This window comes from Electrona antarctica, assembly GCF_951216825.1.
Source record: "Electrona antarctica genome assembly, chromosome: 21".
Classification (NCBI taxonomy): domain Eukaryota; kingdom Metazoa; phylum Chordata; class Actinopteri; order Myctophiformes; family Myctophidae; genus Electrona; species Electrona antarctica.
This window is the reverse complement of record NC_136802.1, coordinates 32,166,697-32,194,411: the sequence shown is the minus strand read 5'-3', so window position 1 is coordinate 32,194,411 and position 27,715 is coordinate 32,166,697. Positions and strand designations below refer to the sequence as shown.

The following is a 27,715-nucleotide window of genomic DNA, read 5'->3' as shown; positions in this document are numbered from 1 at the left end:
CGCCCCAGAAGCAAAGACTTGAGTTAAAAACGTTCGCTCTGAAAGAATATATATATAACAGTGAGTACCACAGACGAAAAACAGTCTAAGTCCAAATTTCAGACTGACCCCTCCACGAAAAGGCCTTGTTGTCCTGAACCCTTATCTATCATTTATACATTATGGATCAATAGTGTGGACTTAGACTGTTATTCGTCTGTGGTACTCATTATTGTTATAGTTACCCTTGTTATTATGTGCGCTTGCCCCAGACACTAGAAATAACCTCCTGCACTTTGCTAAGTCGAATGTTCGTTTTACTTTCCTTTTCATGTTAGCTATCAGCATGACAAATTGATTATGTGCAATACACCTAATCATTAGTTAATCACACTATACACATCGCTGACAATATTATTGTTAATATAATTTTAATCTTGCTGTGTACTGTACACTGTACTGGACGAGAGAGAGACGAGAGAGAGAGAGAGAGAGAGAGAGAGAGAGAACAGGTGTGTCTCTGTCAGGATTTGAGGGAAAAAAAATCAATGTGTACCTGAACCCAATGTCAAGGTTGTATCTATTAAAAATGCCCTGATACACTGTTGAACTTATTACTTATTTTCTCCTTGTCAGCACCATCCCCACACACACACACACACACACACACACACACACACACACACACACACACACACACACACACACACACACACACACACACACACACACACACACACACACACACACACACACACACACAGTAGATATCCATATGCGATAGGCCTACATATTGTATGAACGCACATATTATCATAATGGAGTCGTCAAAAACATTTAATAGCATTACATTTACCGCAAGTACTGTAAAAATCAATCATGGCATTTGAACCCAAATCTCTACGAGATCATTTTTATTTTCTAGCACTTTGGGGTGAACAAAAAGGTCGATAAAAGCAGGCAATTAAAGAGGGACAAGTTGGGGCGAAATTATAATTTTTTCCAATTATGTTGAACACAGTTTTTGCACTCAATCATGTTATTTTGGGAACAATGCTTCCAGGGCACATAGAATAGATAAACAGTGGAAGTGCTGTGGCGCTCAGCGTGAATGCTTCGTCTACAGCAGTGCTGGAATAAGTACTCAGTGGTTTTACTTAAGTAAAAGTATCAATACTGCAGTTTAGAAATCCTCTGTTACAAGTAAAAGTTAGACATTCTAAATGCACTTGAGTAAAAGTAATGGCATCAACATGTACTTAAAGTACTAAAAGTACTCATTATGTAGAATGTCTCATTTCAAGTTTTCAAATCTTTTGAAAATAGCCGATCTACAAGCTCACAATGCGTTGAATCGCGACGCAAAATGGCCGAAAAATATATAGGGCTGAAGTGGTTAATGTATATATCTTGTAATAATAACCCAAATCTACAATGTAACTGTAGTAACTAAAGTTCTCAAATAATTGTAGTGGAGTAAAAGGTGCAATATTTTCCTCTGAGATGTTGTGGAGTAGAAGTAAAAGCATTCGAATTGAAATTACTCAAGTAAAGTACAAATACCTCAAAATTGTACTTAAGTAAATGTACTTAGTTACTTTCCAACCTGTGCCCTTTGCCATTTTTGTCAACAAGGCCTAACAGGTACGCAGAAATAGAATTGTGCGTACGTCACGCTCCAATGTCCAATTGCAAAAACACAATGAAATGGTCCATTTCATAGTGTTTTTGCAATTGACCATGAGGCAATGCACTTGACCAGGCATTCATTGGCATACAAAGAATTGGAATTGACCATTTATTCCAATTCTTTGTACAGTTGGGTGCCACCGATATTGTCCCTTATCATTTGACCCATTTAGGCCTGACCTCAACATTTAAAAAAATCCTTCTAAATCCTCCAGTTTTCTGAAATAAATATTTTCACGATTTTTCAAAAATAGCAGACCTACAAGCTCGTAGCGCGCCACTCGGTGGCGCGCTATGAGCTTGTAGATCTGCTATTTTTCAATAGCTAAATTATAACATAATGTTTAAAACACCAAAAGGGGTTCCCGCCCCAAAATGGGTTAACTGTCCTTTTGCGCAGATCACGCAAACCTCAGCAAAAAGAAAAGGACAATATCAATGGCCTCCAACTGTATGCCAATGAATGCCTGGTCAAGTACTGTAAAACGCCACGATGGCGACAGCCCCTACACCCAGCCATCATAACTCCCTAGAGCGTCCGTCTGTCTGCCAAACGGCACATCAGTCAACATGTCTCTTTATTCCACCTGTCAGCTCCTCGCTTCATAAACAAGTTCACTGTCCACAAAAGGGAAGTCGTGCCATTGGCCCGGCGGCGGTAACGCGTGGCACTTAGGGGGTAAGTTATGGAGCAAAGTGTCAGCCTTCTCCACGCCTCTTATTCTCATTTTCATGAAGGACGTGTGTCACAACATGGCCGCCCCGGCTGGACAGGTTTTAAATTGCCGGCCCCCCTGACGGGAGTGCACGGACCCCGTTGGCAGTTCCCTTGACACCATGGCACCCCGGAGAGATGCACTGACAAGGAGTGATTCATCTGACACTGCGTGTGTCTTTGCGCGTGTGTGTGTGTGTGTGTGTGTGTGTGTGTGTGTGCACGTGCACGTGCGTGCATGTGTGTGTGCGTGCGAGAGAGAGAGAGAGAGAGAGAGAGAGAGAGAGAGAGAGAGAGAGAGAGAGAGAGAGACGACAAAGAAAGAGAGACACATGTTTTCTTTGACATTGTACACTTGCTTCCTATAATGTAGGACACTAATCTAGGTAGACAGAACAGAAATACAATGAATCAATAGAAAATTGATGGCATGTGGACAAGCTAAGAACAAACGACTCGGAGGCCCAAAAACAAACATGTCAAGGACATCATCAACTACATGTCCTTCTGTCAGTGTGCATTTGAGACGGCTCCGCCGTGCAAAGAGGCAGAAGCCATTGTTTTGCCTGCACGTCTCACAAACAATGAGCCTCATGTATGTCTGATCCATGTTGCGTTCCCGCACGTCGACAGAGAACTATTCCCCGGGGTCCGCGCAGCACTTGAGCTAAGTGATGTTCTTGGTTTGCTTGCCGCTTTATAGCTCTGCACAGCAGTTAGGATATGGACGGAGGGACAACTCCAGAGCAGGGGGATATAGGCCAGTGGTTCTCAAACCTTGTCATGTCAAGGACCCCCAAATTTACACTTTATTAGCCCGCGGAGGCGCGGACCTCCATTTGAAAAAGATATTCCAGGGACCCCCCATGAGAGAAGATTTGTACGGCTCTAGCAGGGATTCTCAACCGTTGTAATTTCAAGGACCCCCGGTTTGACATGCATTAGTCTACGGGCCCCCATTGACTGGGATTTATATCTCTGGGATCCCAATTTATAATGTAAAATCAATGTTGATTTAACTCTGAGTTACAGACCCATAAGGGTCCATGTGGTTCACATCTATCATTTAGCTAGGGACCCCCTGACCCCCTGAGGGTCCCCGGACCCCACGTTGAGAACTATTGGAGCCCTGTGCAGTGCATTTTACTGTACAAATGTTTACTGTACAAAACACCCACAGACTGCGGCACCAATCAAGTCCTCGGTTTGGCGAGTCCGCCCATAATGGATGGATAAAAGTGGTGGGAAATACTGTACTCAATGTGTTTACTTACAAGTATCAGTAGTGCAATGTCGAAGTACTCTGTTACTAGTACTAGTGAAAGTACAAACATATTGGCATCAAAATGTAGGTTACTTAAAGTACCAAAAGTAAAAGTATGTAGCCTATTATGCAGAATGTTTCCATTGCAGGTTTTCAAATGTGTAAAAAAATCTTTTGAAAATAGCAGATCTACAAGCTCACAATTAATGCGTCGCATAGCGAACACATTGTGAGCTTGTAAAAACATGTAGGGTAGAAGTGGTTAATGTGTTTTGTGATCGTAATCCAAATCTACAAAGTAACGAAAGTTTTAAAATTAATGTAATGGAGTAAAAGTACAATATTTTACTCTGCTATGTAGTGGAGTATTGGCAATTGGAAATGCTCAAGTGACTTGATACCAAATACCTCAAAATTGTACTTAAGTAGAGTACTTAAGAAAATGTATACTGTAGGTATTTTATGGTTAGTGGATAGTGTTGCTATTGAGATCCTACTGTACTGTCTACTTCTGCGTAGGGAACCGACTGCAGCGACAGGAAAGTAGTTCTGATCGCTGCCACTAACAGTGATTTATACTTGGTTGCACGCCGCAGTGTCACGCAACAAAAAATGCACACTTTCAAGCTTACAATGGCAGGGTTTACAATCCGCAGCATCTGAGCGAGTGCAATCAACGTGGCGTACACTTATAGCATTCCTCGTCAGCTCACCCTTTCTCCTCCTTTGTCCGTTTAGCACCTCGCGACAACAATAACCGCTGTGGACAGCAGGCCCATGCTATTAACAGATTCCATTAGGACCACTGCCTTTCAGGAGACCCCGACAAAGCCAATAACAAATCCATTATACAACATACAATAGGGACAGTGACAGTAAGAGCGAGTCAGGAACGGGAGTCGGATAGATAGGCAGAGAAATGACAGCATCTTTTCCAAGGTTATACCGCAATGCTACGGTTGAAGGAGAACTTATATTTCAGAAAGAGAATGTATCGCCTACTGTATTCAGTAAACAATATGTCATGTAAGTTCCGTGATGATCTATAAATGGAGTGAAAGCATCCTCAGTATCAAAGGATGGATTTGTTTTTACTGTCCTGATACCCCCGTCCAGGACAGGCTTCAGACGCGCCTCCCCAGGAGACTTGGCTCAGATCTGTACCCATTTGATTTGGCGTTAGGAACCCGTTGCTGCCCTTGCCCTCCCCAGGCAGGGTTCGAACCCACAACCTTCTGCATGAAAGGCATATGCTCTAACCCATGGGTGCCCACACTTTTTTGACTTGAGAGCTACTTTCAAAATGACCAGCGCAACAAGGTCTACCCACCCAAAAAACATTATATCATTGCTGAAAATAGTAAAAAAAAAAATGGAATAGCGGCGCTGGTGTTACATAAGACAAACGCACTTGGAATGGGAAATAGAGGGCGGAAATGGAATTGGTACTGTTTTGTCTAACTTTGTAATGCATCTGACGTTTGTGCGCAACACTCTTGAAAACAAAGTATTGCATTGTGGGTTTGAGCTGACAGGCCCGATTTGATGTTAATCAATGAAGTCGCCTTAATTCAAGTGGCAGATGCCTTTTTCCTTTTTTAATTATATATATTTTTAGGGCCATGTCATGCGATCTACCTGCAAAGCCTTTCTGATCTACTGGTAGATCACAATCTACCTTTTGGGCACCCCTGCTCTAACCACTACACTAGGGCGGCCCTCATCCTCGGTATCAAAGGATCATTTTCTAATATAGCACCGCTGTGTCAAAATAAGCTCTATAGCAGAAGCACTAGCTAGCTTTATGAAGACCATTCTGCTTCCTTCCTCTCTTTCCATTTCTGCTTGCGTGTCAGGTAAATCTAATCCTCTAAGATTAGTAATTGCCCTACACCTAATGCATTCATATGACCAAACCAAATTATACCCAGAAAGTGCTTGCCATGGCAATTTCGTGGATATTATTACTCTGCACTCTCCCTCCACCTTTTTATTGTACTTCCTATAAACGTAAACAACGAGGCCTGAGCAAGCACGAAGCAAATTAAGCCACCCCAATACACTTTGAATTAAATTAGCTAATGCTAGCGGTAAAGCAGCAACAACACTCACCAAAGGAATAAACAGCTCATCGTCGCTGTCCTCTCACACTTGGCCTCGGGGTGTGAATGGTTTTGCACATTGCATGTTATGCATCTTTGATTTAAACAGAGCATTGCAGTATTTTTTTTGAAGCAGCACACACTCAGATTAATATGCACAGTACAGTACATGAGATAATATCAAATATTGTTTGGTGGTAAAAGTCACGGCCGAGGAGTCAATAGAGTTTATCTGAGTGCAAAGGAACCAAAGCACAGAGTGGGAAAACGTTGAATGGCTGTGTAATGGCGAGGCCGGCTGCCAGCAGCAGCTGCCATGATTTCAGCTAAACTCCTTCCCCGGGAAATCCCAGTGAGAATACCATCTTGTTTGCCGGGCCTATACTCCTCGTTGCCAGTCATATTATTTACAGTATACTAACTAAATTGTTGATCAAGTGCTATATTTTCTTAATGTCTTTCTTAATAAATAATGCTATGGGAATGTGATAAACAAACAAAGCCAGTATTTGTCATGGTCCTGATTGCATAAACTCAAGTAACAACGAATGCCCGGGTGATGCTCTCTCTCTCTCTCTCTCTCTCTCTCTCTCTCTCTGGAGGGATAAGAGAGAGAGAGAGAGAGAGAGATTATATGCCATGTGTGCCACAGCAAAGGTGTACATTTTGCATTATGACAGCTGGTGTTGCTCCGCAGGCATTGTTTTTCTCCAAACCCATAAGCTGACCTGTAACAGCAATCACGGGGGAGGAGCCCTGACTACACACGATAAAGCCCCAGTGGAACCTCTTATCAAGTAATTACCTTATTGAGCTCAGCTGAATGACTGACTGCCTCAACAGTTTCACCGATAGAATCGCACGAGCACCATTGGGGTGGGGTGTGGGGGCGATGGGGGTGGGGGGTGGGGGTGGCATAAGCACTGATGCATACCAAAGACACAGCTTGGGAGTTGCAGAGGTATACAGTACACACACACACACACACTGGAGGCGGAATGCGGTTTCTTTCGTTCAAAAGTGCCGCACGTATGGTGCGCAAACAACAACAAACAGTAGACTCTAGCGTACAAAACATCCCTGAGGTCAATGTGTGGCTTTCCACAAGTGTTTATCGGCTGCTACATTTGTATAGGTGTAAACAAATGAGGCACGAGTCAAAGTCTACACACATTTTCATATTGGGTTTCCCGATTCTGCGTGAAGGGTATTGGGTGACCCCTCTGGTTTTGCATGGTGACGTGCAGTGCAGTACGTGGTGGTGTGTGTGTGGTGTCTACACTGTGGCTGGTGCCTGAGAATAAACATTATGCCCTATTGCAAAGTGCACGAGGCCAGACTGCGAAGGTTGCAGTTATGATGAGGAGGAACATCGGGGGAACAGCTGGCCGGGGAGGTGTGGGAGGTGAGCGGCCGAGGGCAAACATCCAATCCAGTCATGCCTACTATACTGCATCGACCCTGAGGCGAGACAAGCCAGGATATGGGGCTGCGTATGCGGACCGGGGCATAGCCGTGTGCCCGGAGGGGCCGCGCTGTGAGAGCGCCGAATACAAGCTGCTTCCACTCACCGTTCATTAAAGCACATGCACCTGGACACAGCCAGGTTACTTTGAAGTGCAATGATGAAACAAAAGTGTGTGGCTGGCTGGGCTGCTGAGATCCACGGCTCGGCGAACACCCGCAGCCTTCTTCTTTTTTTTCGCACCACGCTGTGGAGGGATTTGCACGTGATTTCCTTATAGCCCACCGCTGGGCTGGAATCGAAAACGACTGCCAGAAGTAATCAAACAATGTGTTCAGGTCGAATCGGATGAACCACAGGGAGCCAACAACGTTGGCCTGTTATGACGTGCATAACAGGCCAACGTTGAACATCAATAGCACATGTACAGTACATGGTAAATGGTGCATTTATATAGCGCCTTTGTCCAAGGCGCTTTACAGTGATTGTGCATTACATTTACACACGCACACGCACGCACGCACGCACGCACGCACGCACGCACGCACGCACGCACGCACGCACGCACGCACGCACGCACGCACGCACGCAGGCAGGCAGGCACGCACGCGCGCACGCAGGCAGGCACACAAGGGGTTCAGGGCAGTATTATGCGTGTCTTAAGTATCAGGTCTTATTACTTAACTTAAGACCTGGAGGCGTGGTCAATGCTGTTTGGCCACTCAGAATAGCCAAAGTTAAGTAATAAGACCTGGTACTTAAGACACGCATAATACTGCCCTCAGTGTCTTGCTCAAGGACACTTCGACAATAACTCTGGGGGAGCCCGGGTTCGAACAGGGAACCTTGCAGTTCCCATCCGGTCACTCTCGGCCACTGCCGCCCCATACATGCTCACAACAACAACGCATCGTTCACAAGTTCAATGCTTGAGCTCTTTTCGGCAAAGAGATTTGGTAACAGGGTGGGAAAAGGGAGGGGGATCAAGGAAGGATAGAGCCCTGGAGACCCCAGTCAAAAGAACGATATAGGGTTTAAGTGACGCAATGATTAGCACACACACACACACACACACACACACACACACACACACACACACACACACACACACACACACACACACACACACACACACACACACACACACACACACACACACACACACACACACACACACACACACACACACACGGCATATGATGGCGAATGGAAGATGACGAGGTTGAACGTCATGGCACAAACAAAAAGGTGCTGGGGGGGGGGGGGGGGGGGGGGGGGGGCGAGATAAGAATTCAATCAGTGGAACTCAGAGGGGGGTGCTGCTGCTGCCGAGGATGAAATGTCATGTCCGTCAACCGTCTTGCTCCAACTCTTGACAGCTGCTCGGTGACACCTGTGCTCGTTCCTCACAGTTCACTTAGCTTAATGAGTGTTTAAATGTCTGACGGGAGTTGAAAGGAAAGGCTCCCCGTGCCGATAAACGCTGCCGGTTGCCTAGTTACCTGGGCGAGCATAGGCTGCCTGCGTGGTTATATTGTAGGATTAGGTAGGCGAGGAGGTGGAACCCGATACTAAAGAGCTCACACTGTTTCTGGCCAGCACCCCTCTCTCTCTCCCTCTCTCTCTCTCTGCATCCAACCCAAAACTCCCATGTGAAACAGTAGGAGCCATTCTCTACTCCACTAACAGGGCTGTCTTTCTTGTGCACAGATCGGGGAGGATAGTGGAAGAGAAGGGCTTGAGGGTGTGCGTGTGTGTGCGTGTGCGTGTGCGCGTGCGTGCGTGCGTGTGTGTGTGTGCGTGCGTGCGTGCGTGTGTGCACGCGCGCACGTGCGTGCGTGCATGCGTCTGTGAGGAGAGAGAGAGAGAGAGAGAGGTGCTGCGCCTTGTCACAAATCCTAACCCTGAGGGTTTTAAGACTAATTTGCAAATTCAGATTTTGAACCTATACTTAATGACGGGGGAAAATCTCATGCATTTGGAATTGCAGCGCGGGATTCAGTCACATCGGTTTCATTTTAAGGGGTTCTTAAATTGCCATTTAGCTATAGGAGTAATTCCTCACACGCACGCATGTACAGTGAGCTATAGCCGCGCACGTGCACGTGCACGCGCACACGCACGTGCGCACACACACACACACACACACACACACACACACACACACGCACACACACACACCTTCTAACAGCCCAGAAAACCATATCAACAACCAGACATTAAGACACTACTATACCGCACACAAAGCCAAGCCTTCATTTAAGCTACCGTGGGGACACATACGTCATGTATTACACATGAGTGTGAGCACATGATGGCTTTAGCCACAGTCAGGGCCAACAGAGTATTTTTAGAACATGTAAAACATGTAAACAGAGGTGGCTGTGTTAAGGCCATAATTGGAGTTGGGAGCACATAAACCGTTTAAACACGTCACCTTCTCAATTAGTTATACTCTCATGCAGCCATTAGTTCTGACCCCGTTCACCTCAGCGGAACACGTCAACAGTTGCAGTATTTGATTATAGAAGGCCGAGGGGACATTAAAGATCACTGTGCATTATGTTTGCTGTATATTGAGTACCCGTACCTTGTACTGTAATCACCATATCTGATCTGTGCTCCATACAGAAAAGACGGTATTTTTACATAACTCGCTTCCACTTTGCTCGTGTCATGTGTTAGCTTTGAATTGCAAGAAGAAACGTTAATAATTCTCGGTGTATAGCCGCCGCCGCCAGTGTGCATTCAGCATTGTATTTCTCCTTTTCCTGGCATACAGACTGGGGGTTTTAACCAGAGAGGCCCTATACTGTATTGTATTCTAACAAATAGATACCCCCAGAAAAAGAAATCACCGCAAAGCCAAGTCCATGTGAAAAGTAAATAAATAATTATATAAGCGCTAGCACGGTGACACACAATACATGCTGCTGCCGCAGCGCCGAATAGAGTGCCCTTTTAATTATGCAGGAGACATCCGAAAGCAACAGCACTCCTCACACTGTGTGTAGCAGCTTGCTGAATACACTATATTAGAAGCTGTTAGAGACAGGGGCCAAGGGAGACCGAGGTGAATGGCAGAGAGAGAGAGAGAGAGAGAGAGAGAGGGGGGGGGAAGAGACAGATGGTATAGAGAAAGCAAAGGGTATATGGCATTATAGACAGAAAGGGCCTAATGCATGGAAGAAAACGATGCAATGCAGAGAGCAGGAACGTAAAGCGCGATGGATGTCATTTGGATGAGTGTGAAGAAGCGATTTGAGCGAAGATGGAGATGTGAGGCCGGAATGCATGTGATTTGGGAGGAAGCTAGAGATGCAGAGAGACGGATACGGTGCCAAAAAAGGACATGCACTGTAGGAGGGGGAGATGGATATGGAATACGTGAAGGGGAGAGGCGAGACAGACAAATAAAAGCAGAAAATAATATGGCGTATATATACACTGCAGGCGACGTGCACCTGGACAAAGCAGCACTCTCGAATGCTCAAGCAATAGCTGCCTATTCCAAGTAAAGAGAGCGATATCAATAATGCATTAGGACTTCCATTGAAAACACATGAAACAATGGAGTAAGTGTTCTGTTCCTGGCAAACGCCAGATCAAGAAGTCTGACTTCATTACGAATTAACGCCACTTGGGTCCAACCGTGCCAGAAGAAGAAGAAAATAAGAAAAGGAAAATGAATGGGGGGGGGGGGGGGGGGGGTTCAAAATATGAAAATGCACACAGTCCCTGGGATACGAATGTCACATCAAGAATGGACACATTTTTACATAGCAAAATGATGGCAAAGAGTTGCTGTGGGTGAACGGAGGACGGGGGAAAGCATGAAAGGAAGTTAAGGAGAGCTGGAGGGGAGCAGAGAGGGAATTGGCCATGAAGAGAGGCACGGGGAGATGAAGAGAGCAAAATGGAGATATGAGCAGAGCTACCGTCGAGAGCGGAGAGGGGAGTCAGATCAACAGTGGGATGGGAGGAGGAGGAGGAGGAGGGGAGGTGGTGCAGAAAGAGACAGTTTCACCGCTATAGGCTGGTGAACTGATACAGGCGCTAGGAGTGCAGAGGAATGTTAACACAACCTCCTGCCCAGATGTTCCCAGTCAAGCCGAGTCAAACCTTGTAAAACGGGACACTGCAACTAGCATTCCTTACACAGCCAGCCACATCTATGATGCATTCTTGGTGTCTAGTTTTTATTTTTTATTTTTTTCTCTCCTTCGTTATTTCCCCTGTTCACAGGGGGGGGAAAGGGTAGCCGTGTTACTAAGAGAAGACAGGGCAGAGACCTGACCTAGCCGAGGGGTGTTTTGCTCCCATGCGCAGTTGCTCCCTTCTGAGAAAAAATAACTGCAAAACCAGAGCCTTATGTGAGCTGTCTACAGAACTCTTGACACATTATGTGCTAAGGTTAGCGGTCAGGACACCCTGCCTTTCAGCCCTACGTGCCAAGATTAACACAAAAACACTGGACGTGTCGTGCAGAGTGCGAACTAGTACACCTAATCAAAACCATCCTTTTCCATTTTCAACATTGCACGTGAATGGCACTCCAAACCAAAACAAGATCAATGCCCACTAACTTGACGTACAGTACATTAGCACCCTAAAGGCAATAGAACGACGGAGACAGGCCCTGTCAGAAAGCATTACGGCAGAGAGAACACACTAACGGGGAGAATAACTAGACATTCGTCAAAGTAGCAAAGACTCTTACCTGTTTGTTGTACTTGTTGATGGTTTGACTGCTGTATTCAGAGCAGTGGTCAGATCCAAGGGAAATGTTATCTCCGGTGCCAACGAAGGTGTTGGCCGGGGGCAGGTCCTGAACGGCCTGGTGCTTTTTCCCCGCCGTCGGCGACTGCGGGTGCAGCTGGACGGTGGGGAGCGGCGAGCTGGACTTGTAGTGCCGGGCCAGATCGGGGCTCCCAGGGCCGCCGTTGACCGAGCGGTAGCGGCCCATGCCGGGGCTGTCCGACAGCTTCTCGTTGACGCCGTCGTATCGCTGCCCGTTGGGCTTGGAGGCCTCCACGGTGACGATGCTGCTGTACAGCGGCTGCTTGGACTTCTGCTTCTTCTTGTCCTTCTTCGGCTTCTTGGACTTGTCGTGCTGCTGCGGCGTGAAGAAGTCCTCGTGGTCCTTCTTGCCGGCCTCGTAGCCGTTCTTGTTCTTGGGGCGGCAGTAGCGGGCCATGACGACGATGAGGATGATGAGGATGACCGTCATGATGCCCGACACCACGCCGATGACGATGCTCAGCCGCTGCTTGCCCAGGTCGTAGTTGGGGTCGCCGGCGATGTTGGTGTTGAGGGAGGTGCTCAGGCTCTTGGCCACCTGGGCCTCCACGATGGTGGAGTTGGACAGGGTCTCGTTGACGTACACGTGCACCAGCGTGGTGGTGCTCTGCGAGGGCTGCCCGCTGTCGTTCACCTGGACCACCAGCCGGTGGAGGCCGTAGTGCTTCAGCTCCAGCTTGCCCACCAGCGATATGACCCCGCTCCCCCCGTCGATCTCGAACAGCCTGAAGGGGTTGCCGCCGATGATGCTGTAGTTCAGGTCGGCGTTGATGCCCGTGTCGGTGTCCGTGGCGATGACCGTTCGGACCACCGTTCGGACATTGCTGGACGGAGGGAGGAGGGTGTAGGAGCTGTTTATGGGGAAGGTGACGGACGGGGGGTTGTCGTTCTCGTCCATGACAAAGAGCGACACTGTGGCGGTGGCTGATCTGGGAGGGTCGCCTCCGTCCACGGCCTTCACCCTGAACGTGTATGTGGTTTTCTGCTCACGGTCAAAGGACAGCGTGGAGAATATGGTTCCCGTGTCATTCTCGATGGAGAAGATTTCCTCCTCTTCCTCGATGAAAAGGCTCATTTCGGCGTTTTGGCCCTTGTCCGCGTCGATGACCGTGACCATGCCGACGGGGCTGTTGGGCTCGAGGTTCTCTTTGACATAGAAGGTGAACACGTCCTGCATGAACTTTGGTTCGTTGTCGTTCTTGTCGGCCACGAGGACCACCACGGTCGCCGAGCCCTGCAGGATGGGCATGCCCTTATCTTTGGCTATCACTTTGAATTCGTAGCGTTCCGTTTGCTCTCTATCCAGGATGGTGTTTACACGGATGTCTCCGCTGTCCGCGTCGATAGAGAAAATCCCATTCACCGATGAGTCTAGGGAATAGGCTATTTCGGCGTTCTTCCCACTATCTGCGTCGATGGCTATAACGGTTGTCACCCGCTCGCCAGGGGCATTGTTTTCGGGAAATGACACCTCGACTACATTCTGGCTGAAGATAGGAGGGTTGTCATTAGTGTCACCCACTTTGACAATAACTGAATTATTACTAGCCAGACTGGGGCTTCCAGAATCCACAGCCACTATGACCACATTGTATTCCTGCGTGGCCTCATAGTCCAGTGGTGCAGAGGTGTGGAGGAAATATTTCTTTTTATTCTGCTCACCCTCCATCTCACTGGCTGGTTTGAGCTGAAAGGGAACATCTCCCACCACTGTACATGTTACTATGCCATTTTCCCCCTGGTCACGATCCGACACTTGGACCAGGGCAATAGGCGTGTCCACGACAACATCCTCGGCCACGTTGGCTATGCCATCTTTCAGGAATATGCGTCCGATTTTCCTTATCTCAATGGCAGGAACGTTGTCGTTCTCATCCTTGATGTTTAGCACCACGGTAGCCTTGTCCATTTTAGGCGGCTGGCCTCGGTCACGGGCCATTACAGTAAATCTCAGTTGGCTCACTTCCTCACGGTCGATGCGGTGCAACACACTCAGCCAGCCCGTGCTCTCGTCCAACCTCAGCAGCCGCCTCACCGACTCCGTGGCCGCTCCGAACACATACTCGATTTGACCGTTGACCCCGACGTCTGCGTCGGCCGCCTTGAGCTGCAGAATGGGGGCGCCCGGGGAGCTGTTCTCCGGGAGGTCGGCCTCGTAAACGCTCTTCTCGAACCGGGGGCTGTTGTCATTCACGTCGGTGATCATCACCCTAAGTATGGCCTGAGAGGAGCGAGGGGGGTCCCCTCCGTCCCTGACGCGCAGCGTGAGCTCATAAGAGTCCCTCTGCTCCCTGTCCAGGGCCCCTTTAATGATGAGCTGGGGCTGCTTCTCGCCGTCGGTGGTGTCGGCCACCTGCAGTTCAAAGACACTGCTCCTGCTCGCCCCCTCATCATATCGCCTCTTATTGCCGTTATAGTCACCGTTGTTGTCGCGCCCCGCTGAGGAGCCCGGCCGCCTCTCTCCGCCGTCCTGAATGAGCTCATATCGCTCTATTCCATTTCGGCCAAAATCTCTGTCGGTGGCTGTGGGCAGTAAGTAAAGAGTACCGATGGGTCTGTTTTCCTCCACAGACAGTGTCAGAACCGGAGAAGGGAAAGACGGTGTGTTGTCATTAATGTCTAATATTATGACTTTTCCCTCAAAGAGGTCGACCCAGCTCTGTGCGGGTCCAATGACGGACACTTCAAAATCTATAAAACACTCATTTTCATCGAATATCATTTGGCACTGTTGCAATTTCTCGCGGTCTATCCGCCGTTCGTTGGTGGTGAGCTCACCGGTGATGTTGTCTATTTTGAAAAAATCGGAACCGGACTCGAGCGTGAACGTCACCTCGCCGGACCCGGCGACGATGCCCAGGTCCCCGGCCACGTTCCCTATCCGGACGTCCGCGGGTCCCTCCTCAGCCAGGCGATACCGGAGCACTTGCTTGGCAGCGGGCTGATGTACGAGCTGCAGGACGAGCATCCAGTAGCATAGATAGTCCACTGCACCAGTAGTCCTCATTGTTGACGCCTAAATCATTCACTTGCTTCTTTTATATAAAAAAATAATAATACAATAATGACCGTGATTACGCGGTTCACTCGAAATGTCCTTTTATGAGAATCAAATGCCGTTTTCATCTATGTGATTCTCAAGTCCTCCGTGTTGTCGGGATGCGTGAGACTTCATCCTCCGGACCGGACGCCTCTCTCCACTGCAGTGAACAGCAGCAGCAAGTGCACGGGGCTTTCCTCTTGTGCTTTCCTCCAAACCCCGATATTTGTATTTGCTCTTTCCCTATTTTCTGCAGGAAACCGCAATCCGGGTGCGACGGGGCTGTGCGCGCTCAAGGGGATTTTAGTGCCATAAATGCGTGCGTAAAAAAACAAAACGTCAACAAAAAAAACACACACACAATCTCTATCTCACCAAAACATAAGTCAAAATCTCACCGTTTCAGTTGTTGTATATAATGTCTAGAATCCGTGTGGGTGAGGCTCCAATATGCCTCTGTTTAAAATATATTTCCAGAGTGACGTGGTTTATTTTTTTTACATGTCCGCGCAGTTTCCAAACTTGATCACACCGAGGGGCTGACGACGGTGCGTGCGGGACATGTCAGCTCGCTCTGTCCGTAAAGATGGGAATATGAAGCAAAAAAAACAACCACATGCAGCCGCTATCCTCTCGCCTATCCGTGCATCGGAGGGACCTGATCCCGCTCCCTCCTCCAAGTGCACTTGTAGTAGAAATGCGTTCCTTCTTCTTGTGCAGGCAGAAACTCCACGACACGTCAAACGACAGAAAATGCAGGGTCATTAAAAAAAAGGTGACACCGCACCATCAATGAAAACAATATAAATCCGAAGAAGAAATGCTCAAAATTCCTAAAAACCGAATGTTGCCCAGCATAATTCAGCCTTTTTTGCTCCTCACCTGCAGACGCACGGTGCGTGTGTTCGCAGCCCCTATATCTGCAGCACTGTGAGAGAGTGATTCGCAAATGATATTGCAGTCTCGCTCTCTCTCCCTCTCTCTCTCTCCCTCTCTCTCCACCCCCTATCTCTGCTTTCTCTCCCCGGCAGTGCATGCATCCAGGCAGGGCACAACTTGATCGCAAGGTCTAGAAGAGAGTAGCCGACTATTTGATGAAAGGGACAGAGCACAGAGGAGCAAATTGAGTGAAAGCAGACGTCTTCTCTCTCTCGCATTTGCGCGCGATATTTTATCCGAAATGTAACTCAATGCACCGTCAGCCCATGCGTGGATGCTTAATGTTCCTTCCGTCTGTGGGTCCATATACCTGCAGGTGCCCATGCAGTGCTGTGCATTATGGTGAGAATACAAATAGGCTACTAAAAAAATAACTAGGCTATTCCTTTGGTTTTATTTATGCAATGGGTGCATTTCCAAATCCTAACAGACTACAATAATATCGTTGTCGTGTGCGGTGTTATGTGGTGTGTTGTTGGCTATATACTGCCGCAAGGATAGTTGAATCTGTGACAAGAAACGCCCGCTGGAATTCGCAAATGCCAAATCCAGGCATAAACTTTTACGCATTGTAGTGTGGGCTTATGCGTATTAAATGTGCATTATTCAACATTCCACATCCTTGCCTCCAACTACACTTGACAGTTCCACCATGCAGGCAGCACACAGCCTCAGTCCGTCCTCGGGAGAGAGAGAGAGAGAGAGAGAGAGACAGAGAGAGAGAGAGAGAGAGAGAGAGAGAGAGAGAGAGAGAGAGAGATGGGACGGGAGTCTGTGCGCAGTTCTGTGGTTTTCCTGTGGTTGACTGATATAAATGCGTGTGGTCGCCGGTGGCTTTGCTCCCCGGCGCATGCAGCCGCAGCGAGAGAGAGAGCTCAATGCATTTTCTTTCAGATTTGTAGGCTACTGTAGCCTTAGCCTATATATGTTTGGTCCAATCCGGCATCCAGGGATCGTATCCATATAGACTATGTTTTCCTTCTCATGGCCATTTTAGCACGAACAGAGAAAACGAATGAATGGGCTATACAGCAAAAGGCTATACAGTTATGTCTGAAATGTATGTCTCTGCCGAGTGCCGATCAATGCGCAAATCCAACTCTTTGGATAAGGATAACAGTGTGTGTGTGTGTGTGTGTGTGTGTGTGTGTGTGTGTGTGTGTGTGTGTGTGCGCGCGCGCGCGTGTATCCATGCGTCTTATTGTGTGATATGCATCCAAGTATTCATTGTTTTTTCTTTATTTTCTCTTGCTAATATTGAATTTGATAATGAAGTGTGGAGGCACAAATTAATGAGCCACGCTGTCAGCTGGGGACATTTTTTTATTCTATAACTCCGCCGAGCACCGTATACGGATATAGGCTTTTCTTCCGAGAATGCAGCTAATATAAGAACCATATGGTTAGCCATATATTTCCATAGTCACCTCCGCTCCGCATCACGACATCTCTAGGTGAGCTGCGAAATATGAAGCAAACCATGCAGGGCTACAGGTTATAGTTTATTATGTGTCTGGATTTATAATGTGCGCGAGGATTATACTATTGCCCTCTTCAACAGCGCTGTCCACAGACAGACTGTAGGGGAAACATCACAGTAAAATGAAACAGAGACAGATGGAGATGGACACAGAGGGATAGAGAGAGCATGCCTGTGCTGTAAGGAGAGAGAGAGAGGGGGGGGGGGGGGGAGCCCGTCCCAGCAGCTGCATCTTCAGACGGCTCTGAATTCCAGCAGTGGTTTTATCCTTGCTTACTACCGCCCTCTATCGTTGAAGCAAAATTAGTCCACTCCATGCATGCTGTGTGGCACTATAAAGAGGAGAAGAATCATTCTGAAATGCTGTTCTTATTTCATTCATTCCGTTATTATTATTATTATTATTATTATTATTTCTTCTTCTTATTTGTTAATGAATGAGAAAGACACTCCTAACAATTACATTCATAAACACAATTTCACCAAAGAAAGCCCAGTAAATGTAATGAAAGATCTGTGATGAGCAATGAATTATATTTTGCCTATTGGCCAGTGTTGCCAGATTTTGCAAGATAAATAAGCATGCGAGAGAAATAAGCAACCAGGTCTATGAAAACAAGCCCCAAAGAAGTGACTATTATAGGCCAACATGACATAAGCACTTTAAACCTATGCATCGGCTATTTGAAACCCCCCCAAAAAAACACAACTCGCATGTTTGGTATTATTTCTCCCACCGACTTTACAGAAAAATCACACCCGTGTGAACTGAGTGGTGCAACTCCCCCCCCTTACCCCCCCTCCCCTCCCCCCCTCTCTCTCTCTCTCTCTCATTAGCAGGCAACAGTGCAGCACTATCTCTCTCTCTCTGTTTCTGGCACGACAGCGCCCCTACTGGTACTCATGAGTCACACATGAGTCACACACAAACATAGGTTAACACGGACATACATAGTCACAAACATAGGTTAACACGGACATTGCTGTTCCTTGGAGTGGTTACACCACTCAAAAAAAGCAATCCCATAGTAGCTTATAATAAGCGGGCATGGCAACACTGCTATTGGCCTTCCAAAATCCGAGTGGAATAGTAGAGAGTGGCGACACTAGCGTTGACTCAAACTGTAACAATGGAATTCTATCTCAATGGCATAGTTACAATGTTTGGAACTATAGCCTACTATAGGCACCCACTTTGCGGCGAGATCAAAGTCTGTCGCCACTCTCTTACTATTCCACTCGGTCCAAAATAAAATAAAATAAAATTGCTACAGGAAGTGGTAGCTTAATTCTTTTTCATGGGGCCAGCAAATTAAAATCCCCAAAAGACTAGGTAAATTATAATAGCTACTACAACATGTACGAGGAGCCACATTGATTTCAAAATGCCTGGTGAGAGTCCAGAAGGAAGCCAGCAAGCAATTAGCCAAAATAAAACTAACAGGATGTCGATAATATGCCAAGACCCACACAGTAATCATGTTCACTAGGCTATGATTCCAACTGAGGATATTTCTGGGCAGATTATAATAGGCAAAGATTCAACGAAAATGGCCCAAAACAGCAGACATTTGCTATTTGATGTAAAAGGAAGTGTGTGTGTGTGTGTGTGTGTGTGTGTGTGTCACTTTTCAGATAAAATCAATCGTATCAATTTAAATTTGTGATAGATACTTCGATATTACTGTCTGGGGGATGAGTGCTCAGAAATCATGAAAGAAAAAAAGGCTTTGCACGCACGCACGCACGCACGCACGCACGCACGCACGCACGCACGCACGCACGCACATGGTAGTCCATTGTATCCGATGATGACTTCTAGTTCTTCTACTGGTGAGTTTTGAGGTGACTGTGAAGTCCAATCCGAGCGCCACATGGTTTATGTCTTTCTCCCCTGGCGTTTCCTTTCCCTCACCATTTTTGATTGATTGATTTAAGTATTTATTAACAGTTTGCAGAATTACAGTACATTTCAAGCACAACTCAATACAAAAACTGTTATTATGCCACATTATGCTGTTGTAATGCTTCAATTTCCCCTCAGGGATTAATAAAGTATATCTCATCTCATCTCGTTAACTGTGAGTGGACGACACCATAAAAGCATTACACTTGTTTACAATAGGGCCCACTGTTTTGAATTCATCAAAACATTTAGAGACGTACAATTATACACTTCACCTCACTCCTCTCTTCTTCAAAACGCTGAAGTCCAGTATGGCAAAGCTGCCTCGAAAAAGGCCGTTCTGAGGCAGAGCTGCGTGTGCTGTTTTGAGTTGGTCCTTGTGTCTCCACTTTTTCCCCTCCTGCAGATCGCTGGCCATGATGTAATTGACCATACAGTAGTTGGCGTGGAAGCCTGTCCTCTGGCATCCTGATGGTGTGGCCAACCCATCGCAGTTGGTGCTGAAGAAAAGTGGCCTCCACGCTCTTGGTGCCGGTTCTCCTCAGGATTTCCGTGTGTGGTACACGGTCGCACCAGGTCAACCCAAGGATGCGCTGGAGACATTTGAAGTGGAAGTTCTCCAGCTGGCGGATGTGGCGGAGATACAGGATCCACTTTGGTGTGAATGCTGAGATCTTTGTCCACACTGCAGTTATCTGAGAGGATACTCCCTAGCTATTTAAAATCTGGGACTACTGCTAAGGGCTTGTTGTCTATGTTGAAGGCCGGTGATGGTGGTGGAGTTGGAGGAGGGGAGTACCTCCGTCTTTGCGGTGTTCACAGTGAGACCCAGTCTGCTATAGTCATCTGCATACTGTAGTTCCACTAAATTCACAGATTTGACTTTAGTAGCAGCCTCCTGATATTAAACAGGTTCCCGTCCAACCTGTAATCCACCAACACACCACTGCTTCCTTCAAGCTCTCTGTGCAGTATAGCCGCAGGTGACACTCATGAGGAAGATGTTGAAGAGTACAGGTGCGAGTACACAGCCCTGTCTGACACCTGTGCATACTCTGAAGGGCCATGGACTCCTGTCCTCCTATGTTGTTACCTCAGCCATCATCCCCTCGTGAAGAGACGCACGCACGCACGCACGCACGCACACACGCACGCACGCACAAAGTTTACTTTATTTATACCCCGACAGAGGCATGGTGAGTGCAGAGTACCTTGAATTAATGGTTCTCGTGCCATAAAGAAGCCAGCTGAAGTGGGAGCAGAAGTGTCTGCCTGTCCTGATCCGTTCCATTAGTTAGTAGCTACCTCCTGCCATACAGTGTGCATTAATGTTGTAATTACACGCGTCTGTCAAGATTATAATTGACACTTATTAGTCAGCGGCGTTGGCACGCAAGCAGGGGGCGCCTGTCAATGCCTACACTGGAAACAAGTATAAAAAATTCACTTTAACCACATGAACCCAAGCATCCCGCCTATTCTGCCGTGCATGCCATAATAGGCGACCATTTTGGCAAAAATTGGCAAAAGATCCGGTGACGCGCGCGGTGAGCTCGAGGATTGGCAAAGGGATTCGGTGTAGAGGGAAAGAGGAAGGAGAGATTAATGGTGTCCAGATGCAGTCCACATGCCAGAAGAAGCTGTGGCACACACTGTGATTTACGATGACAGAACAGTCATCCGTCACCTGCACAAAACTATTTGAGGTTTTCATTTTTTGGAAGCTATAAGGTAGCACAGTGCTCCACATATGCAGAGGAGAAGCACTGTGAGGATGAGACCTATATTTAAAAGACTCTATATTCCCATGCAGTCAAATGGGTTATTATTACATACGTCTTTGTTGTGTTACCCCCTGTGCAGGTACAGTGTATGTGTCGGTATACTCCGTACAGTATAGGATATTGTCAAGAGGTTGTTTCTGAAATGTTCAAATGTTCCCCCACGACAGGAAAAGGGAAGCTAGTATCAGGGATAAAAATCACACCCCGTGTGAAGTGAGGGGCGCTTTACTAACCCTTATCATCTTGCATCATCGCGATATCATAATATAACATATGCCGATTTGCTCAGTGACAGAGAATACAAACACTAGACTGTCCATTTTCAATGGCATTTAATGTTTGTGTTAGTGACAAAACAAACATTAGACTGTCCATTGTCAATGGCGTTTTAAATGTTTGTCTAGACAAGACAAACATTAAACCTGTATATAGGAGGGGCTCAAAAACAGAACAACCCTAATCTACTACAATACCTGCTACGGGTGATACAAATCACACGTGTGTGAAGTGAGGGGCACTCATACATCTTGTACGTCATGACATAAATTCTCCATTCATTGTCAATGGGAATTTAATGTTTGTGTAAGACGAAAATCTACACTAATAGCTGAATATAGGAGGGGATAGAACCTGAGACAGCCATGTTTTGGGGCTTTCTGCGAGACATTCAGCATCCAGCCGTGAGCGCTATAGCATGAGAGCCAGATCAGTCGTTCTCCTTCATGCCCTCGTTCAAAAATACCCAAAGACCTACAGCACACTCTATAGGGGGGAGAGTAAGTTGAGCGTGTTAATAATAAATAGACTTCATTGCTTTGATGTGGCTGCTTGCCTGATCCCATCGGTGCTCGCTATTTCACTCTGCTGTCGAGCCACCAGGTGTTTGGGACTTTAGGCAAACTCGCTCAATTAATTATAGTGTTGCAAACTGCAGTGACGGCAAACCTAGTGTTAAAAAATAATCACTTATTTGCATAGTGTAAGAATACCGGGGCTGTGTTCATTAACAGTTCTACTCCATAACCCGCTTTCCACGCTATTTAATCCATGTTTCTGCCCTGTGCAATACGCTAAACCCGCTATTTGTTTTATGTGTTTAATTCACAGTTTTGTAATAATTGAAAAGAAATAGCGGATTTGGTTGGTGGCATATTTTTCTTAACACGCCATGGAACTATTTTTAGCCATTATATGCCACGTTTACCTAAAGCACTCAAGGTGTTAACATTTTGACACTGATTTCTCTGCCTAGGAGTTCTTTTTTATTGCACTGTTTAGCATCTCACTATTGCTTGTAAAGGATCATAACACCATCAGACAGTACATCGTTCCCAGGTTGAGATTGAATGATGAGTGAATGTTGGCTAAAGTGCACAATTAAAAAGTCACAGACATTAGAATTTTGTTCATGAATCAATTTCTATTTTTTGGCGAGACCTTTCAAGTGCTGCTTGTACTATAAAATGCAAGGATGACGCAAAATAACAGGGCAGTGAAATTGAGTGTTGGATTGCCTACAGTAGCCAGCCTACTGTACCTCAATTAGGTTTTTCAAGTGTCTGCCAATTTATTATCGTACTGTACTGAAATGAAATGAAAACAAAATGGCAAAAACAAAACACAATGGCTCCCTCGAAAATCAAACAAACCGTTTGATATAGGCCTATGCTTCGGCAGAAGTAACAAGTATGAGTCATAGTCAATGAGCTAAAAATGTCAGACCAACTGGCATGCATGGTCCTTTAAATCAATGCAGATAAGCAGCATGTGTCTGCCTGAGAGTGAAAGAAATCTGGGGAACAGTGGGAGAGGACAGGATATGCTTGGAAAGTTTTGGACAATGATTTTCATTGGTGAGAAACGACAGTGTGCCTTATCAGGGGGGTGGCAAGGTGTGCGTGTGTGCGTGAGCGCGTGTGTGTCTACTTGCCACCGCTACAGCAATCTTTCTCACAACCCACCAAGTCTCATCAACTTTCCAGCCTCTCTCGCCGTCTCATGTGACGTCAGTGAGGTAGTGCACGGCCGGCCATAACTACTGTATAGCTGTCAGACATGTGTGAGCCTGTATAGGACTGTATTATACATTTGAAAAAGCACTGTATACAATAAGCCTATCTCACAGAATTTCCCCGCCCCCTTAATACGCCCCCTTTCGGGGTTAGTGGTGATAGCGTGACGTCACTCCATAGACGCTACATGTTAACAGAGGTAATTTAAGAAGTCTACAACTTTTGTTTTCTCAAGGTAAGGTTTGTTCTATCTGTTCGAGCTGATTTACCATCTTGTTTGCTTCATAATAATATTGGTCTGTCACATTTTTACATTAGAAAATGTACTTAGATTCTCCAGAGAAAAAAACATGTAAATGCTAATGTTAAATGACACCACTATTTACCGGAAGTGGGCGTGGAAAGCGGGCTGTGAGATAGGCCTATTGTTTAAATGTTAGTGTTAGAGAGAAAGTGAGTGAGTGAGTGAGTGAGTGAGTGAGCGAGTGCAAGCAGTGAGTGAAATGAAGCAATTCGTATGTGTCGATGCGTCTGCGACTGTGCGTGGCTTATCACGTGTGCATGCCAGTGCGCCGGTGGTGGGTGTCACCGGGTGCACACCGAGCGCAAGGCCTCAGGAGAGAAACACAACGATCCGTCACGAAAAAAATAAAATAAATAAATAAATACACTGGGGGGCGGCAAACGGGCAGGTGGCCAGCCTGGTATACTGTAGAAGTCTTTGTAGCACTGCCTGAGAGGTATAAACCGCCATGGCCTTGTCTGCTTTGAACACGAGAGAGGGGGGGAGGCATCCACACTATAGGGAGCGACTGACTCAACAAGCAATGCACGCGAGACGAACTGGACAGCTCTGCTAGTGTAGCTCACCAGGCGTTCGTTCCTTCGTCCGTGCTCGCCAACTCCCCCTCTGGCAGAGTTGCTATTTTGAGACTCCCCAACAAACACCTTGTTCTACCCCCCCCCTCCTCCCCCACACCGCACCCTCTCTTTGGCGTTAGATAGGATTCTGTTGAAGAGAAGCCTCACGTTATCACACAGGTTTGGTTTGTACCCTGCCCTTTTGTCTTCTTTGTAATTATTTGTTCGGCCACAAAAAAAATGTTTATTGTCTTGATTTGTGAACTCGGTTGTTGGCTATGTCCGAGGCTTACAGATCTTTAGGCTAAATAAACACTTTTTGAAATAGCCTATGGGAAAGATGAATGGGTAATTATTTCCTGGTGCCCTCGTCGTTCTGAAAGGGGGCAGGACTGCGACGTTCTAGTGTAATGACACAAATGGGCATGTCGAAGTTATAATAAGTGACACACTCGTAAATAAGCGAGTTATGGTCCAGCGATAGCCCCACCGCTCTGCCAGCACAGCTGTCCCCGGCAGGAGAGCTCACAGACAGGCAGAAGTACAGACACCCACCTGATGCTCATCTCTGCCATCTCTTGTTTGTAAAAAAAAAAAAAAAAAAAAAAGTCTATATACTGTATATGTGTGTGTGTGTGTGTGTGTGTGTGTGTGTGTGTGTGTGTGTGTGCGCACGCGTGTGCGCGCGTGTGTGTGTGTGTGTGTGTGTGTGTGTGTGTGTGTCACTCGCCACACCAGCGGCGGTCACTCCTCTCCATATAGACAATGCAGTGAACCGTGCTGGTCTCTCAGACTATGGAAGTTGAAAAAACGCTGATGAAAAGTCAGCGCTACCATTTGAACCATTAGGAGCAGTGGACGTCATTAAGGAGGCCGATAAAAAGAAGACTTCTAAATCCTAACAGTGGTGCTCAACCTTGTTCACGTCAAGGACCTGGATCTGTATTTGGCCGCGGACCCCCATCTGAAAATATGTAGTTCCAGGGCCCCCCATGAGCAAATATTTGATTTAAAAACGTTTGCTCGGAAAGAATATGTGCGGAACAAAAATAGCAGATCGACAACCTCGTAGCGAGTCACTCTGTGCCGCGCTACGAGCTTGTAGATCTGCTATTTTTCAATAGCTAAAGTATAACAATGCTTAAAACACCAAAAGGGGTTCCCGTCCTGAATGGATTAATATGCTGCCCGGGGGAGCAGTTATAGGGGTTAAATGTCTTAACTATAAGGAAGACATCGACACAAACACCGGGGCGAGCCGAGGCTTGAACCGCTGACCTTTCCATTCACAGGCAGCCTCTCTACCCACTCAGCCAGCCACTTAGTACATAGCAAGTGTCTCATTTTCATTATCACATTTCACATGGTTCAAAATGGTCGTCATGGCTCCTGGCGACGTGTCGTGTCATATAGCATTGACAGGATGCCGACACCATGGCACTAGTCATCGACCGTCCGTTGACGACCCGCTGTCCACCTGCTGAGTCATCGTCCGCATTGACGAGCCGCTGTCCACCTGCTGAGTCATGCTAATGACGCAGGACAGAGAGCCGAGGACATGTTTACAAAGAGCATGGAATTAGAGATGACACTTAGCGCTCCCCTTGCCCATATGTGACTGGAATAGTGATGTAGCCATATCCCTCACATTAATTCATATGACAGCATTACAGCTTCCGATGTCGCGGTGGTTTCTGCAGTGCATTTTCAAGCTCTTGAATGTGGATGTATAAAAATGTCCCTGTACTGTACTGTACGTATGGTATGTCTAGTGCTTCAGCATTCAATGATAGATCGAGGAACATCATACAGACTATGAATCATAAACACACTAATAATTCGTTTATTATGAACATGTGGCCTGAAACCTCCGTGACCTTGCTCTTCCGTCACAGTCAGAGGCGCACTTCAATAAAGTCCATTCATCTCAGCGATATCACTGGAATGCAGAATTCCTTCCTTGTATTTTCACGGTTCTTTTTAAAAAGGCATCCGGAGCGCAGCGCGAATGCCGCGTTTGAATGGCATGTTCAAAAAGACGCCAAGCAGCTACCACGGACAATTACTGCCCCCCGACCCCCTGCACCGCCTCCCTCCACCTCTCCCCCATATCTCTCCCATCAGTACAAGGGGCATATACATTGCAAGCATTAGTCACCCCGCTGCCCAGCCGCCCGCAAGCCACACAGTCACGGAGTTAATCACTGACTCCGAGGAGACAAGTGCCTGCCATACAATGCATCCCCCCCCCCCCCCCCCCCCCCCCCCACCGTCCTACTTCAAAAGGGAGCATCTCAAAGCGGACCATTCAGAGAGTCCTTTTCAATGGGTTGAGGGCTGCATGGTTCCACTGGTGGTTAGAGTTGGGAGCTGAATGCAGTCGGAGGCAACTTGATAACTTCATAATGGCGGCGTCTGCATTTTTTGCAAGTGCGCCCCCCAGTCAGCCTGTTCTGTGGCTGCAGATGCCCCCCCACCCCCCCACGCCCCAATCCCTTCTCCAAAAGGGCTAGAAAAGTCAGTCTTAGTTGAAAGGGGGGGGGATCTGGTACAATGCCACGGTTTATTCCTCCCCCAAAATTACACAGTCTACCACAAGCCACATTATTAGGATCTGTCAAGGAGAGAGAGAGAGAGAGAGAGAGAGAGAGAGAGAGAGAGAGAGAGAGAGAGAGAGAGAGAGAGAGAGAGAGAGAATAACAGGGGGCGTATAATAAGGATGAATTACCCCTTCCCATCCTGTGGCCTAAAAAAATGCAGCAGCCCCATATTAAATCTGGCCCGTGTCAATGGCTGCCTGTTATTTGGGTGCACGGATGTGTGCCATGCACGGGCGGGCTTCCCCCGCCGTGACCCGCCGCGATCCTTGCCCGGGGAAGCTTGTCACCGACCGATTGTCCCCGATTCTCCCCATGCGCCCTTTCTCACGGATCTCCTAGACGCAGTGGGAAATGTGAAGGGTAGTCATTTCCAATGCACAGGTACCTCTTCAGTGTGCGCCTCCTTCCATATATAATATGTATGCAGTGTGTGTGTGTGTGTGTGTGTGTGTGTGTGTGTGTGTGTGTGTGTGTGTGTGCATGCGTGCGTGCGCGTGTGTGTGTGTGTGCATGTGTGCGTGTGGTGTGTTTGTCTGTCTGGTCTGTCGGTCTGTTTATGTGTTTACGAGCAGCGATGGAGTGTTTGTGTGCACTGTCCCACTGCTTTCGGCTTAAAATAAGAAGACACCTGCTCTGCGTTTCGGAGCCGGCTGTCAAAAACAGGAAAGGAAGCGTGGAAGAAAAATACCCCGGCAGCTCTGAGATATATCTATTCTGGCGCGCCGCTTCCCTCAAGCTGCCGGTAGGAGACTTCAAAATGGCTCCACTCCCCGCCACAGAGTGGGCTCTGCGCTGTCAAAAATGTCTTTGAATGGAAAATATATAGACTGAAAAGTTTCTCTCTCTCGCTCTCTCTCTCTCTCTCTCACATCATTTGTACCGGTTCTCTCTCTCTCTCTCTCTCTCTCTCTCTCCTGCCCCTCCTCTTTGTCTCTCTGGTTTGCCTGCCCGTCCCCCCCCCCCCCCCCCCCCCCCCCCCGGCGACGCATGTGGAGAGGGCATCTCGTCCTCTCTCCCGCTGAAGCTTTCATTGAACACTGTCCTTGCTCTGAAAAAACTATACCTATCATCCTCTACCC

The 27,715-nt window shown here is 47.2% G+C and overlaps 1 protein-coding gene across 1 annotated transcript in view; it reads right to left on the bottom strand.

The window, feature by feature from the left end:
• pcdh7b (protocadherin 7b) overlaps nucleotides 1-15,021 on the bottom strand; it is a gene marked incomplete at its 5' end in the record, with an annotated part of 135,683 nt that extends 120,662 nt beyond the window's left edge. Inside the window, 1 exon segment of the mRNA XM_079491219.1 lies at nucleotides 11,935-15,021. Within this exon segment, the coding sequence (XP_079347345.1) occupies nucleotides 11,935-15,021 (3,087 nt within the window).
• Between the last annotated feature and the right edge of the window lie 12,694 nt (nucleotides 15,022-27,715).